The 13,575-nt window shown below is 42.1% G+C and overlaps 2 protein-coding genes across 2 annotated transcripts; one reads left to right on the forward strand and one right to left on the reverse strand.

The window, feature by feature from the left end:
• The first annotated feature begins 408 nt into the window (after positions 1-408).
• fam149b1 (family with sequence similarity 149 member B1) lies at positions 409-10,351 on the forward strand. The gene is made up of 15 exons (XM_080036420.1): positions 409-572; positions 1,683-1,799; positions 2,633-2,777; positions 3,456-3,604; positions 4,105-4,236; positions 4,810-4,962; positions 5,097-5,278; positions 5,355-5,497; positions 6,844-6,956; positions 7,560-7,784; positions 8,341-8,464; positions 8,653-8,778; positions 8,999-9,074; positions 9,200-9,337; positions 9,488-10,351. The coding sequence occupies exons 1-15, from the start codon at positions 526-528 to the stop codon at positions 9,556-9,558; spliced, it is 1,941 nt and encodes a 646-aa protein (XP_079892546.1). The 5' UTR covers positions 409-525; the 3' UTR covers positions 9,559-10,351.
• Positions 10,352-10,466: 115 nt separating this feature from the next.
• Positions 10,467-13,272, reverse strand: dnajc9 (DnaJ (Hsp40) homolog, subfamily C, member 9). Its single transcript, XM_080037346.1, has 5 exons — positions 12,952-13,272; positions 12,029-12,169; positions 11,094-11,348; positions 10,908-10,994; positions 10,467-10,801 (listed from the first exon to the last, which is right to left on the reverse strand). Exons 1-5 carry the CDS (start codon positions 13,123-13,125, stop codon positions 10,688-10,690), a joined length of 771 nt encoding a protein of 256 aa, XP_079893472.1. The 5' UTR covers positions 13,126-13,272; the 3' UTR covers positions 10,467-10,687.
• Between the last annotated feature and the right edge of the window lie 303 nt (positions 13,273-13,575).

A 13,575-nucleotide genomic window follows, 5' to 3' on the forward strand; every position in this document is an offset into this window, starting at 1 on the left:
TGTAGAAAAAAAGTATTTATTACATAATGCATATTTTGCGTCTGACCCAAAGATAGTGGTGTGACCACAATCTACTACCGACGACCGGATACATTTCAAGAACGGAATCCTTTCCTCTCAATGCATTTTGGGAGTTGTAGTGAAACAGCCAGTAGCTAAACGGCAATTTTGCGTTAGCCAGAAATCCATTTCCCGTGAGTCCGCGGGGATACGATACGAAGCTGCGTATCCATGACAGCCGCGTTATTGTTGTCGGTAATGCTAATATTAGCACTGACCCTACTAACGCTATGCACTCATGTATTTTTAAGATGTAAACCTCATTTACAGGCGACTTGTGGGCTACAAAAGATGCGTATTTGATGCAGCAAGGTTAAGATAACCGGAAATGTCTTTTTGAGGGATTATACAATGATGTGCGTGCCTTGTTTGTTTATTTTTACATCCACGTAACGTAAGCTAGTTAACGCGCGGAGGCAATAATGAAAGACGAGGGCTTAAGCCTTTAAACGGACACGAAGGAGAATGATTTCACGGTACAGCAGGAGACCTGTATCGCACAAACTTGAGATGTGAGTACCATGGACACGAAGGGTCCGTGCTGAATGTGTTAATGGTGCAGCTGAGTTCTGTCAATAAGGTTTACGTCAGCTGTCAGAGGCTGGATACTGTTATTCAACACTGCAACTGTTCACCACTATCGACTGTAAAATAATATCTCTATTGATCCAGACAGTCCATCTGGCACATCTAAAACTGGACAGACATAATATCAGAATAAGAATCAGTGGTTTTATTGTCAGGTTGACACATGCATGTACAAGTACAAGTCTGTCGTCAGATGGTGCACATAACAGACATACAATTGTACATCAACAAAGAGAACACAAGTAAAAGGCATCGCAAATGATAAAAATAGAAAACTTACAATAAACTAAAATATGTGAGAAATATGTGGAATTGTCTATTTAAAACACACGAGCTGTGCAGGAGTGATCTGGATAAAAATGTGCAATGCAACACAAAACTAGACATATGTGGATGTGTGTTTGTGGGGATTAAGTTCATCAAATAAATAATGAGGTCCAGGATTTCAAATGTGTAAGCTAGCAAGACAGCCTTTTATTTGGAGGAGCAACACTTCCTTGTTTTCCTGATTTTACTTTAATTCAAATTGTGATGTAAAACCACCAGTGTGGCCATTTATAATAAAAAATAAAAAATGTTTTGAGTACATTGTTTATGCGGCTTGTAATTCTATGAAGTCTAAAGTCCAATAATCTGAGTTTAAAGCCTTACATTGTCTTGAAGTCGATGTTGACATATCTTCACACATTTTTGGATTATGAACATGTCTTGACTTTAATGAAACTGCTTTAAATGCAGTCTCGCTTCTAAATGCGTTTTGAGAGAAAACGTCTACTGATCAAGCTGTAAACAAAACTACAAAAATGACATTGAAACAAATAAATCATGTTGAATGTGAATATTGCTTTGCAAGGAATTCAGGGAGTAGATTTTTTTTATATGCTTACAGTTTTTTTTTCTTTGTTTTTTTTGCCAGTATGGACACAAGACTATTCTTAAATTGTATTCATTATGGTCTTAAAAAAGGTAGTGAAATTTCCTGCATAAACCCTGGACACTGAAGTAAATGTTCTCAATCTTGTCTGTTCATGCAGTCGCGGGTTGTCTCGAAGCAGCCTCGACCACCACCCTCTCCCAGAGGAAGCAGACGACAACCAGACCCCTCAGCGCTACCTCCATGACCTCCAGGAAGCCGTCTCCGCTCACAACAGGTAACAGAGCCCGGGTTCATTCTCCCTGTGGCTTGTTCAGCTGCAGCAAAAGGCGAAAGATCAAACTACTTGCAACTAGCACACGCACATGCTTTTTCCCCTGCGTGTATTGTAATAATACACCGTCTTGAATGGACGGCTGATTCTCCACGCTCTCACCACGGGAAACAAGACACCCTGAAGCAGTGGATTAATTGATGTCAGATTGCCTCCTTCAGATGTGCAGTTAAAAGAATAAATAATGAGGCAAGCTGTTGGAATATTCAATTACTTTGACATTTGCCCTTCATTTTCCACTTTGAAACCTTGCCCGTGATTGCCTGAAACCACTACTAGTAAGATTGTCCTATAGAAACCTGCTGTTATAGAGCATGGTGACATAGAGACTCAATGTTTGCAAACAAACATTGTAAGCTATTGTTGCATTCATATGGGAAGTAATTCTTCCGACTTCAGTGTGTTCCCGTGCTCTCTAGTCGGTAAGTCTGAATTTTGTTTCTGAACTGCAAACAACAATGATGCTACGAAAAAGATGTGTGGACTACTCAGAGAGCTTAAACTCAACGTTGAGAGCTTTTCCCAGTATTTCCGTGATAACAAAGAGAAAAATGATGAACACCATGTTGATGAGTCAGCAAGTCAGGCATTAAAATCTTTCCCAAGCTTCCGAGTTAATGGTCCGACTTTTGCAGGCGTGCACGTGCATTTTCCGACTCAGAAACACGTTTTTCCGATGTGTCGGACACAACATGAATGTAGCATGTGTCACTCACATGAAATGTCAAACTGTACACAAGCGCCCACAACTTCCTTCTTGGTCTTTTTCTATGTAGCTCAGAGACGTCCGCAGCCTCAGGCCACTCTGACTGTCCCACTGTCATCTCAGTAGACTCCAACCAGTGCTGGTCGGGCATCCACAGCTCCACTGGCACCGGCTTCTCCACAGAGAGGAGCTCTGTTTTCTCCTGGGGCTATGATGTAAGTCAAGTCAACCCTATCTTAATGACGCCAGCTTTGCTCTGTCCGTCACACAAGAAACATACTCATGTGCTCACACACACACACGAACGAACGAACGAACACACACACACACACACACGAACACACACACACACACACACACACACACATTCATATAATTTTTTTATTTTAATCACCCACCCCCCTTTTTGTTTGACTTACTTTCTTCACCTTTTGATGAACTTGTGGAAAATCCAAACAGCAACATGCAACCAGTATTTTATTGTATTGTAGATGCCATCTTTGTCTGCTATTGCTTTTCATATGCAAGGCCTGATTCCACTGGGTATTGGTTTGTTTTATGCTGTGCTTTCTAGCATCAGCTTGTCCTACAAAAAATGTCCAGGACTCAATGATTTATTTAGTTTGTTGTCCTCAAGGTGCTTCAGCAAAAAAAGCTAACTATACTAAGTTAATGCTAACTCACCTCTCTCCGTTTCTCTTATTTGTGTTTTTGTTAAAGCATAAGAACAATGCCTCAGCTTGACCACAAACACATACACACATCCCAAGGGGGCTGCAAGAGCAAATTATTATGCATAATGTTGCTGTAGCATGCTGTGAAATAAGCAGCTTTCAATCATAATGCCGGTGTGTGGGAACAGAGGAATGACTAAGTGCTGTTTTGTCCCATAGGAGTTCGACAAGGCGGCTTCACGGCAGGTGCAGCACATGTTTGAGGAGATCGACAAAGAGCTGTACGAGGGGAGAGGCAGCGGAGGGGGGATACTCCAGGGGCTGCACGATGAGTGTCAGCAGTGGGCCACGCGCTTCCCTCATCTTCGGTGCGTTGCCCACAGTTTCCTACCAACCTTCTGACCGGAACTTTCACATAGGAAAGATTTTGGATGAGAAAAGTGCCGATTGCGGAGAAAGAAATGTGAAAATAGAAATGTTGTAATGTAAAAAAAAAAAGAAGTTGTCTTTGGCTCACCACCCGAACCAGACTTGAAACAATACATTGAAACAGATAAACATTCAACAGACATAAAACATTGTATATACGGGTAGTCAGAGTCTGAGGCTTGCGTCTTATCTTTCACTTGTATGAAAAATATAATAATATTGATAATATGATAATATTGATTGCACTTGGGATAAATTATTTTTTGTAAATGCTATGTCTGAATAATTTATTTATTGATATTCTGTGTGTGTGTGTGTGTGTGTGTGTGTGTGTGTGTGTGTGTGTGTGTGTGTGTGTGTGTGTGTGTGTGTGTGTGTGTGTGTGTGTGTGTGTGTGTGTGTGTGTGTGTGTGTGTGTGTGTGTGTGTGTGTTGCTCAGGATCCTGGGGTCTCAGCTGGTGTGTCCCGGTGATGATGGCTTCCAATGGTATTCTACTTCAGGGACAGGCAGCCCACCAGCAGCCAAAGACAGCGGTGTAAAGTCCCAGGAGAAAGATAAGGGCGGCATGGAGTAAGTCTTAACTGCAGCGATGTACTGGATGAATGCTTCATTTCAGATGGACACATGAGGTCAAAGTTCACCAGTTAGACACATTTCGGCCTTCTTGAGTCTAGGTCTAAAAAAACATCATTTTTTGGTTGCGGTTTGAAACCTCAGTTTAAGCAGATACAAAGGCGGATTGGAATTTGTGGTGGTCAAATCATTCTGTATCAGTAGAATTGCATTGCTTGGAAACCCCCTGGACCAAGCTTATCAGGCCATTGAAATAAGGAAATGTGAGTGTACTTTGCTTTATTACTTAAAGAAATTGGTCAGAAATATTTGGCCTCAAGTGGCTGTTCGCTGTTTTCACAGTTGACTGGAGTTAGTGCATCAATTATAGAGGAGTCGTGGCTGACAAGCAGTGTGTTAGTCTGAACATGTGTATTGTGTAAAAGTGTGTGCCAAGATGCTCCTTCTGCTTTTAAGCCTGGAGTTGCTGCTACAGGTTTATGTATTATTTAGAGTGAATGTATAGCACTCGTTTATATGATTTGATGTTGAAAAGCTTAACTTTGTGTGTTCCCTTGTCTTGTGGGAAAGGTTAAATGTGCATGGCAGAAGAGCGGCACTGATCAAGTCTACGGCAGCAGAGCTTGACGGGCCTCCTGGGGTCTCCGGCGGCCAAGACAAGCCCAGAGTGATTGAAGTGGAAGGTCTAATGGAGGAGTACCTGGCCTATGACAGCAGGGACTTGTGAGCTTCTCACTTTAATCCTCACGCTAACACAGTTATGTTCTTATGCCAGGAACTAAATCCAAACCTCTGCTGCCATCAATGTGTTGTTCTTGTTTTTGTTGAGATCATTTGCTACCTGTTGTCTTCTACAGGGAAGATGAATGGGAGCAGGATTGTTCTGAGTCTATTCGGAGGCACCACTGCCTGCCCCCCGTCTCGCCGTACCGCTGTCGCCGCCAAGCCGTCCTGGACCTGCTGTTTGATGACGTGTGGCGGCAGCTGGTGGGCTGCATGAAAGAGCTTGTTCAACGCCACTGGGAGTGCTGCACCTCAAGTAGGTCTGAATTAAAAACTATTAACCATTCTTATGCACAGTATCTGGACATGATTGTATGTGTCATTTGATGCAGATGATGAGAAGAGTTGTGGGAACTTGAGCCCCGTGCAGCAAGACTCCCTGAATCCCTTCATGCTGCTCTCCATGCTGCCCACCATGTTGCCCAAACTTGGCCAGAGCAGGGTTCCTCCGGTCACAGCCGGCCTGCAGTTCCAGGTCAGTGGTCTGTAGAGTGGAGAGGCAGCCCAGTGCATCTTGGGTAGTAGACTAAGAGCCTCATTTCACTTTCTTTACTGGCAGCAGTTCAGGAGGTTATCTAAAATCTCAAAATCAGTTGTGTTGCTTTAAAAAGAAATGTATCTATGTAGGCTTTTTGACATATTTAAAGCTACAGTAACTAATCTTTTCATTTAAATAAATACAGAACGAGTTGACACAAAGTTGATTAAGTCATAGAGTTTGTGGAGCTCAACAAAACTCCCTCTGTATTTCTCAGTATGGCAGCATTTACGAAATGGTGAAGCCCCCCAACACTGGTGCAGGGGCTCAGAAAAATCCCAAGAAGCACCCTAGAAATGTTTCAGTTGTTGATTCTACTGCTCAGAACAAACCTGGACTTACAGCAAGATGAATACAGTTGTAGCATACATGCCTTACTCAAGTTAGTTGACCTTAAAGCTGAATCATTTTAGCCCAGAGGAGACTAAGCAGTATCACATTTGCATCCCTCACTGTTCCACAGTCCACACAGGATCACAATTTTTCCCACGCCTGTCTGTTGCTCTTTCAGTCTTTCAATGCTTCATGTTCATTAACTTGTGTCACTTTTTTCTTTCCTTCCCTCTTTACTCTCCGCCCCTCACCTTGCCAATGTGTTCTTCTGTGCGCCTTCTCTTTCTTTTATCTATATTCCTTTTTTCCACTTCCTCTCTCCTTTCATTCTTTTTATTTCTGTCTCACTTTCCTACCATATTCTTTACCCTTCTTCCAACATCTTCCTTTGATCGTGCCTCCCTCTTCCCCTTAAAGAACACAAAGTCAAGGGGCTCAAAGCACAAGTCCAGACGGAAATCCAAAAAGCAGAAAAGGCCCTCCGCTGTATGTAATCTATCTCTGGAATAAATGTGCCTGTGCCTGTTGATCAACATGAAAGCTTCGCCGCCGTTCATCGTCTTAATAAACTTCCAATCATTTTCTAAATGAACAAGACAATGAGAATGTTGGAATGCTTTTATTTTGCTAACTATTTATTCAATTGCATATGAAGTGTTGTGAATGTTATTTTTGGTTGGGGGCATAACTGATTGGGAGTCCTGACATCACTGCATGATGAATAACTGTTTATTTGACAAAACACTTTACTGTACACTCTACATTGTATACATATACAATACATTATGTTAACTATCTAACCTGCTTTACCTCCTATATTATGTATCATCCCCTCATTCAATAATTTTTATTTTTTTTGTTTATTTTTCTTTTCATCCCTTTCCTTTGCCCTCCCTTCCCTCTCTCTCTCTCATCACTTTCTCCTCTTTGTCTCACTCCATTCCCCCTAGGCGGGACGGGTCCCTGTAGGAGCAGCAGCAACCCAACACAACCTCAACGACCTCATTGTGATCCACAGCATCCCCCTGCAGCAGAGGAACATGGGTGTGCTGGACAGAAACCAGTACGGACATGTTTTCACTCTTACCAATGAGCATATGTGCCAAAATGATACATTACAAGTAAAAACAGCAACACATCCACCACACGTGTGTATTCCTAATATATGTTTTTGTGGTGGTGAGAATCAGTAAAAAATTATCAGACACGAAGATGTCTTTATATATTTGACGAAAAGAATAGTTGCAGCAAAAACAGAGTCAACGCTCAGAGTGACAACCAGCTGAAGACTAAAGATAACAAATTGTGGAGATGAATACATAGTAGTATATAAGTAGTATCATGTGGGGGCTTGGCTTGGTCCATTCTTGGCATGAACAACCTGTTCCCTACCTGGAAGGGATAAGCAGATATTTAAAACATGAAATTCAAATGTTATTAAATCTCTAAAATGTACATTTTCTATAACAATTATCATCTTTGAATTTGAATGAAAATAGGCATGGATGTCTTGTAGTTGTTGTCCGCCATAAACACATTTTGCAAAAACAATAGGGACACTCATGCCATGTTACTATCCCTGGTCTTAACACCTTGTTTGGCAGAGTACGCAGTCAGTTGGCAGTAACCGTTGTGATCCACACTATCTCTCTTCTCTCCCATACAGGGAGCCAGAGGAGCGGGCGTGTCACAGACCAGGCTCCAGCGTGGTCCCCTCCAGCAAAGCGCGGCCTCGCAGAGCCCTGGAGCAGAGCTCTTCCTCTTTGATCCGCCCCCCACAGTCTGCCCGGCGCAGGAACCCTCCTCCCCGCACCCTACTGCCCCTGGCCCCCAGCCTCAGTCAGTCCAGTGCCGCCGTATCCATGGACGAGGTCATCCGCGGGACACGCCTGTGAGTTTTTAAGAATCACAGGAAAACACTGTCACCCCACGCCACCCAGAACGCATGTTTTGCTTTTAACTCTCTACTTTTAATCTCTACTTCCCTTGCGCACTCTCTGTAGGGAGATTACTTTGATAGCAGACTTCCTTTCAACCCTCTGCCTTATGAGTCTGTGCAGCAGAGTAATGATAGAAGTGACATGTTTGAAACCAACTTCACATGGATGAACTTGTCATGAACCCCGGGAGAAAAAGTGACAGTGTATCAAAGTGTGCCACTTAGTTTTCCTTTCGTGTCAGTTCTCCCGCAAAATTCACCAACTACTGGATCCTTATCTCTGTGGTAATTTACTCTGATAGGACTTAGATGAGAAGCTCTAACACTGTAAAGTTCAAAACTTTCAAAAGTAAAATTCTAACTTTGACTTTGCTCCTCACACCTGTGAATCTTCACAACTCCCACAGCCTTTTTAGGGAGAAGTAGCCTATATGTTAGGGTCACATGATAGAACAAAGTATCCATCTATAGTTATTGTCATTATTAATGTGTGCGTCTTCGTCCACAGTCCCACAGCCAGCGACCGCCTGACGTCTCCGCTGTTGCCTCTGAGCAGGAACACGCTCCTTCCCCCCATCAGCACTGGAGACCCGGAAACATCTCACGCAGGGCCACAGTCCAAACCGACCCAGGTACTTTAGAACAACACTGAAACACAGCCACACGGACAATGAAACAACACTCGTTACAGCACCTGAACTGTAGATTAAATTAATACTTTCTAAATAGATAAAATATGTTTAAAAATCTGCCAGATATCCCAATGTCTATAAATGCTGCAAACCTGTGACCAACTTCTTATTTTTTTTTCTCTGACCAGCGTCAGAAAGGCCCGTCCAGCCGCGCCCACAGTGCTATAATTGACGAAGCTGGCAGTTCAATACCGAGGGATCGCCACTACCTGCTGGACATCTTCTCTCGCCCCAACACCACTCACACATACAGGGTAACATGCTCTTTATAAGCACAGAATCACACGGGAATACTATTACAAGTGGTAGGTTAATGTTATGTTGTGCCTGTTTTCTTGATATTAAAAGGTCAAGTTATTTTTCTCATCGGCTTTAGCTCAACTTTACCATAGTTTACATTCAGTTTTTTGTACGATCTGTGAGTTTATTTCGTAGTGGTTTCAGTGTCAAGACAGTTTGTGGTTTTCTTTCCAGTCGGACACTCCCTACCGTCGTTCCTTCACATTATTGGACAACATCGGGCGGCCAGGCAGAGCCTCTGTGGCTACAGGTCAGGAATGAATAAGATGAACACTGCTGGAAAAAGGGATGTTTTTATACTGCAACTCTTTTTCATGTAGGTTGGATTTTATTTCACAATCACTTATGCATCAATTTATTGGTTCATCTTGCCAGACTCTCTTGGAATCGGCGTGACCGGCGTCAGTATGGGCATCAGCAGCTCGTCTTTCCTGGACTCCTTTTCCCATCACCCCTTGGGTCACTCGCCCATCAAAGACGAAGAGGAGCCAGACCCACAAGCCCCTGTCCCAGGTCGGTAGATTAAAGACGTGTTCCTCAGATGAACTATGAATGAATACGGTTTCAGTGGCTGGCTTCAAGTCAGTTCTACCAACTGGTGAAATGATCCAAGCCTATGGATCAGTATTTTCATTAACTTGAGATTTTCTTCTTTTGCCATAGCGCCACTGGTGCAACCTCGGTCGTACACCCGGGGAGGCATCTCATCCAGAGCCAGCAGACCAGGCTTGTAGTGTCCTCCCCTCCCATCTCAGGACCCTTCAGCCATTCATTCATCTTTACACAGCACAACATTCTGCATCATCTGTGGCCACAAAACTTTTTTTTTTTTTTTAACAGAAGTAGCATATTTTTTCCCCCATATTATGCTGCTTTCGTAAAGTTTTTGTTAAAAGGCCTATTTTTGTATTTCAGATAATCAGCTTATGTGGCTGCCAAACACAAACATCTGTCAAGAGTAGCTCCTTCTTCGTGTACAGTGTGAGTTTAATGCTTGGACATTTGTACTATGATCTACGATCTGAATGTGTCTATTTATATGTGAATGTACTGTATATTGTCCTCATCCACACCCCAACAGGGATGAGAGGATAAAACGCACTTTTTCCCATCTCTGATGCTACATCAGAGAGTTTGGTACTGTATCTTTTGTATGGACACAATTTTCAACCTCTCATTGCATATTATTGCACACAGGAACAACAGATGCCACCTTGCAAGTTTTATGGTTGCCGTTCAAATCATAAACCTGAAAAGGGAATGTGGTGGCACATCTCCGCAGCCCATGTGCTTTTACTGCTGCACCTCAAGATAATGTAAGAGTACAACAGGCATATAGAAAACTATGTAAATAGGGATTTGTTCATACTCTATTTACATAGATGTATTTGTGGTTAATATTTTTTTGGTATTACCTGAGCAAAGCCAAGTGTTGATGCTTTGACAGGTAACATCAGGGTTACTGCACAAAGGGTAGTTTTCCCTTCATTCCTTTATTAAAACAATTTATCGGACAGCCATGCAACAAAGGTGACAAGGTGTCAAAGCTTGAAAAACAATCAAAGCTTCTCTTCGATGCATTTTCCTCGATTCCATTTTATACAAAATAATAAAAAGCTGTTGAAAAATGATGTATATAAATATGCTTTTATTCATGTTTTTATGAAGACTTTAACAACAAAAGGAACAATTACAAGAAATAACAGATGCATTTAGACTTTGATAAGTGACACACACACACAAAGGAGCAGTTAGGAAGCTGCTCCAACATGAACTTGAATGCTTTTTACCTATCTAAAAAGGTATTTTTCCGGACGCTAATTATTTACATTGTATTTGTTATAACAAGAGTCTATGCGCTTTTCACTTCTTTTTACCTCTTTTTGCTTTTGGGGATTTCTCACTTTTTTTAGAGTATTTTGCCTCCAAATCAGACAGGAAACTGTTATAATTCTGCTCTCTGGCCTTCTGTCTTTGCTGAAAAACAAAAAATAATAAGATAGTTAGTGAGAGAAAGAAAGAAAAAGCAAAGAGACAGACGACCTCCCCTTTCAATTACATACATGTGCGAATCATTTGTTACCTGAAGCATCATCACAAGACTGTCATCCTCATCGCCGAGCCCCATCTCTTTCTGCATTTCTTCCGCTTCTTGCCGCTCTTTATCAGCCTGGAAAGGTCATTGGCAATCACGTTACTTAGATTGAGTCGTAAGATACTACGGCCAAGTCCAGTGTCCATACAATACAACATCTAATATCTTTCTTACCCTTTTCCTACGAGCCTTTTTCTTCTTTGCGTCCTCTTTGGTGAACGCTGGGAATTCTTCCACTTCTCCGCTCTGGATGGCGGCCTGGATGATGCTGCAGAGCCTGGGCTCGTCTTCCTGGGAGCAGCACAAGGCCGATTCTGTGATGGCGTCCATATTTCCCTGGTGCTGGACATACAGCTGGATCAAGTCTGTCCGCTCCTCATCAGAACCCTTGTATTTCTTCTCAAAGTCGAGGATGTCCTGCTTTGTGATCTAGGAGATGGAAAGACGGAGCAGTTTAAGAGCAAGTCAAGAAAAAAAATCAATAATAATGTTAATGTGCATTTTTTTTTAACCTGCAACAAATAGATTAGTTTAAAAAAATATCATGTTTGCACTAAAGGTGGAGTCAGCAATCCTGGAGACACTTTTCGTTTTCAAAATCAGTCAATATCTCCTCACTTTCTGCTACCTGTCCGTGCTGTGTGTGCGTTGAGAAAAAAAAAAAACCTGGGGGAAATACGTACACAGCATATGCTCTGAAAAGTGATATGTAAACAAAGTGGCCAACAGTAGCTAGCAACATGCAGCCAGTTTACAGAGCCTAAGCTGCAACACTGATTTTTTTTCTCCAGCACCCACACAGTACGGACAGGTAGCGGATGGTGAGGAGAAATTAATTGATAATGACAACAAGCATTCTCCAGAATTGCTGACTCCACTTTTCATTCACCATCACCCCAGATGCATTTAGGTTGCAGCCGGCTTTTATTTGCAGAACCACGGCAGGTGCAGTGACATCATAAACCTTGATCACATCATCTTAAATGAAATTCCTGGAATACGAGTGACTCACAATCCAAGCATCACATCATTACATACATGTATAACAAAGCAGAGTGTGTGTGGCTCATTAATAAGGCACGTTAATAACAGCTGCTGTGCTCCGGTACCTTGGGGAAGAGAAGTCTCCAGTGATCCTCCCAGCTGCGGTCTTGACTCAGAATGTCACACTCTTCATCCACCAGGCCTTGTTCATCGTACACGGCTCTCTGTTCTTTATCGCTCAGTACCGCGTACAGCTTTCCTAACACCTGCATGGGGAAAAACTTTCAATGTTAACACACATCTGAAGCCCGTCACTGAAAAGCATCGTACATACCATTATTAGACACTTAACCGTGGTTATTATTTACCTTCAGCTTTAAGAAGCCTGAGCTATATTAAGCTTAGGCAATCTGTCAATAGACCTTAGAATTGTGTCAACGGTCAGATGCTATACCTTTACACATTTCTGTGATATGGTTATATTAACAAATTATGGGTTACGTCCAGGTTACTTTAGCTTGTTATACCTGATGACTATGTGTCAGGGATTTCATTCACTAGACTAGACAACAAAAAGACACATCTGAGTATTTGATCCATTCAGTTTCTCAATTATATGCAGATTATTATAATATATATAATATTTTGAAATTAAATTGGATTTAACATTACAAAATAGCACCAAACCGGCCTGCTCTAACCTGCATTATTTCACTGCTATTTTGTTGATGACAGATGCAGGATTAGAGTAATACAACTCGGAGAATCAAATCAGCGACATAATTTAATGAGCAATGTGTGTCTTCAAAACAAAGAATATATGGGATTTAGCCGTGGTGTCAAAGGGAAAACATCCCTGCTTCCCAAAAGATAACACAAATGAAAGAAAGTGTCTATGTGATAATATGTTTGGGAATAGGTTAGTGCTTGCACTGGGGGAGACTACTTGCTGCACCTGCGTCAGCTAGCTGTGTTAGCTAGCTGGTAAACCTAGCTCTTGTTCAGTGTGCGCGCTGTCAGACCGTTAACAACAACCAGGGCATTTGACCTGAAATTTCTCTGTGGCCTGCGGGTCCTCAGGAGCCCGGTCCGGGTGGACTTTGAGCGACACTTTGTAGTAGCTCCTCCGGATCTCTTTCTCGGTCGCCTCTTTCTTGATGCCCAGCACCTCGTACAGGTTTGAGGTCTTGAAAAGCTCCTCGCACTGCTCGAGCAAACCCATGATGACAACGAGCAGAGCCTGTTAATCCGGTAAGGTATCTACTCAAATTACGTGTAAATGTCTTTTACTATTTTGTTGTTCAGTACACAGAAGGTATAAAAGTCCAATCGTCTGTTTGGTTTTAGCTTTTCCCCTTTGTTGGCTGTATCAATTTGGCGCGCTGGAAATGTCGTATACATCCGTACGTACAGCGACGTGCCTACGTCATCAACACATACGCCCTCCTATTGGTTCCGTCAGACGACGTTTAAGGTTTTATTTATGACAGAAGAAAACCTTACCGTAGGCTACATCACAACCTTTTTATATTTGATCTATGATCACAACTGATATAAGTTGTTTTATTTTACCAATTTATCTACATATTTATTTGTATATAAATAAAGTCCTCACTGTTACGCACAACATTTTCTTTTAACTATAAACATATACTGTAGACTATATTGTTTT

Source organism: Ammodytes marinus (genome assembly GCF_949987685.1).
Source record: "Ammodytes marinus genome assembly, chromosome: 11".
Classification (NCBI taxonomy): Eukaryota; Metazoa; Chordata; class Actinopteri; order Uranoscopiformes; family Ammodytidae; genus Ammodytes; species Ammodytes marinus.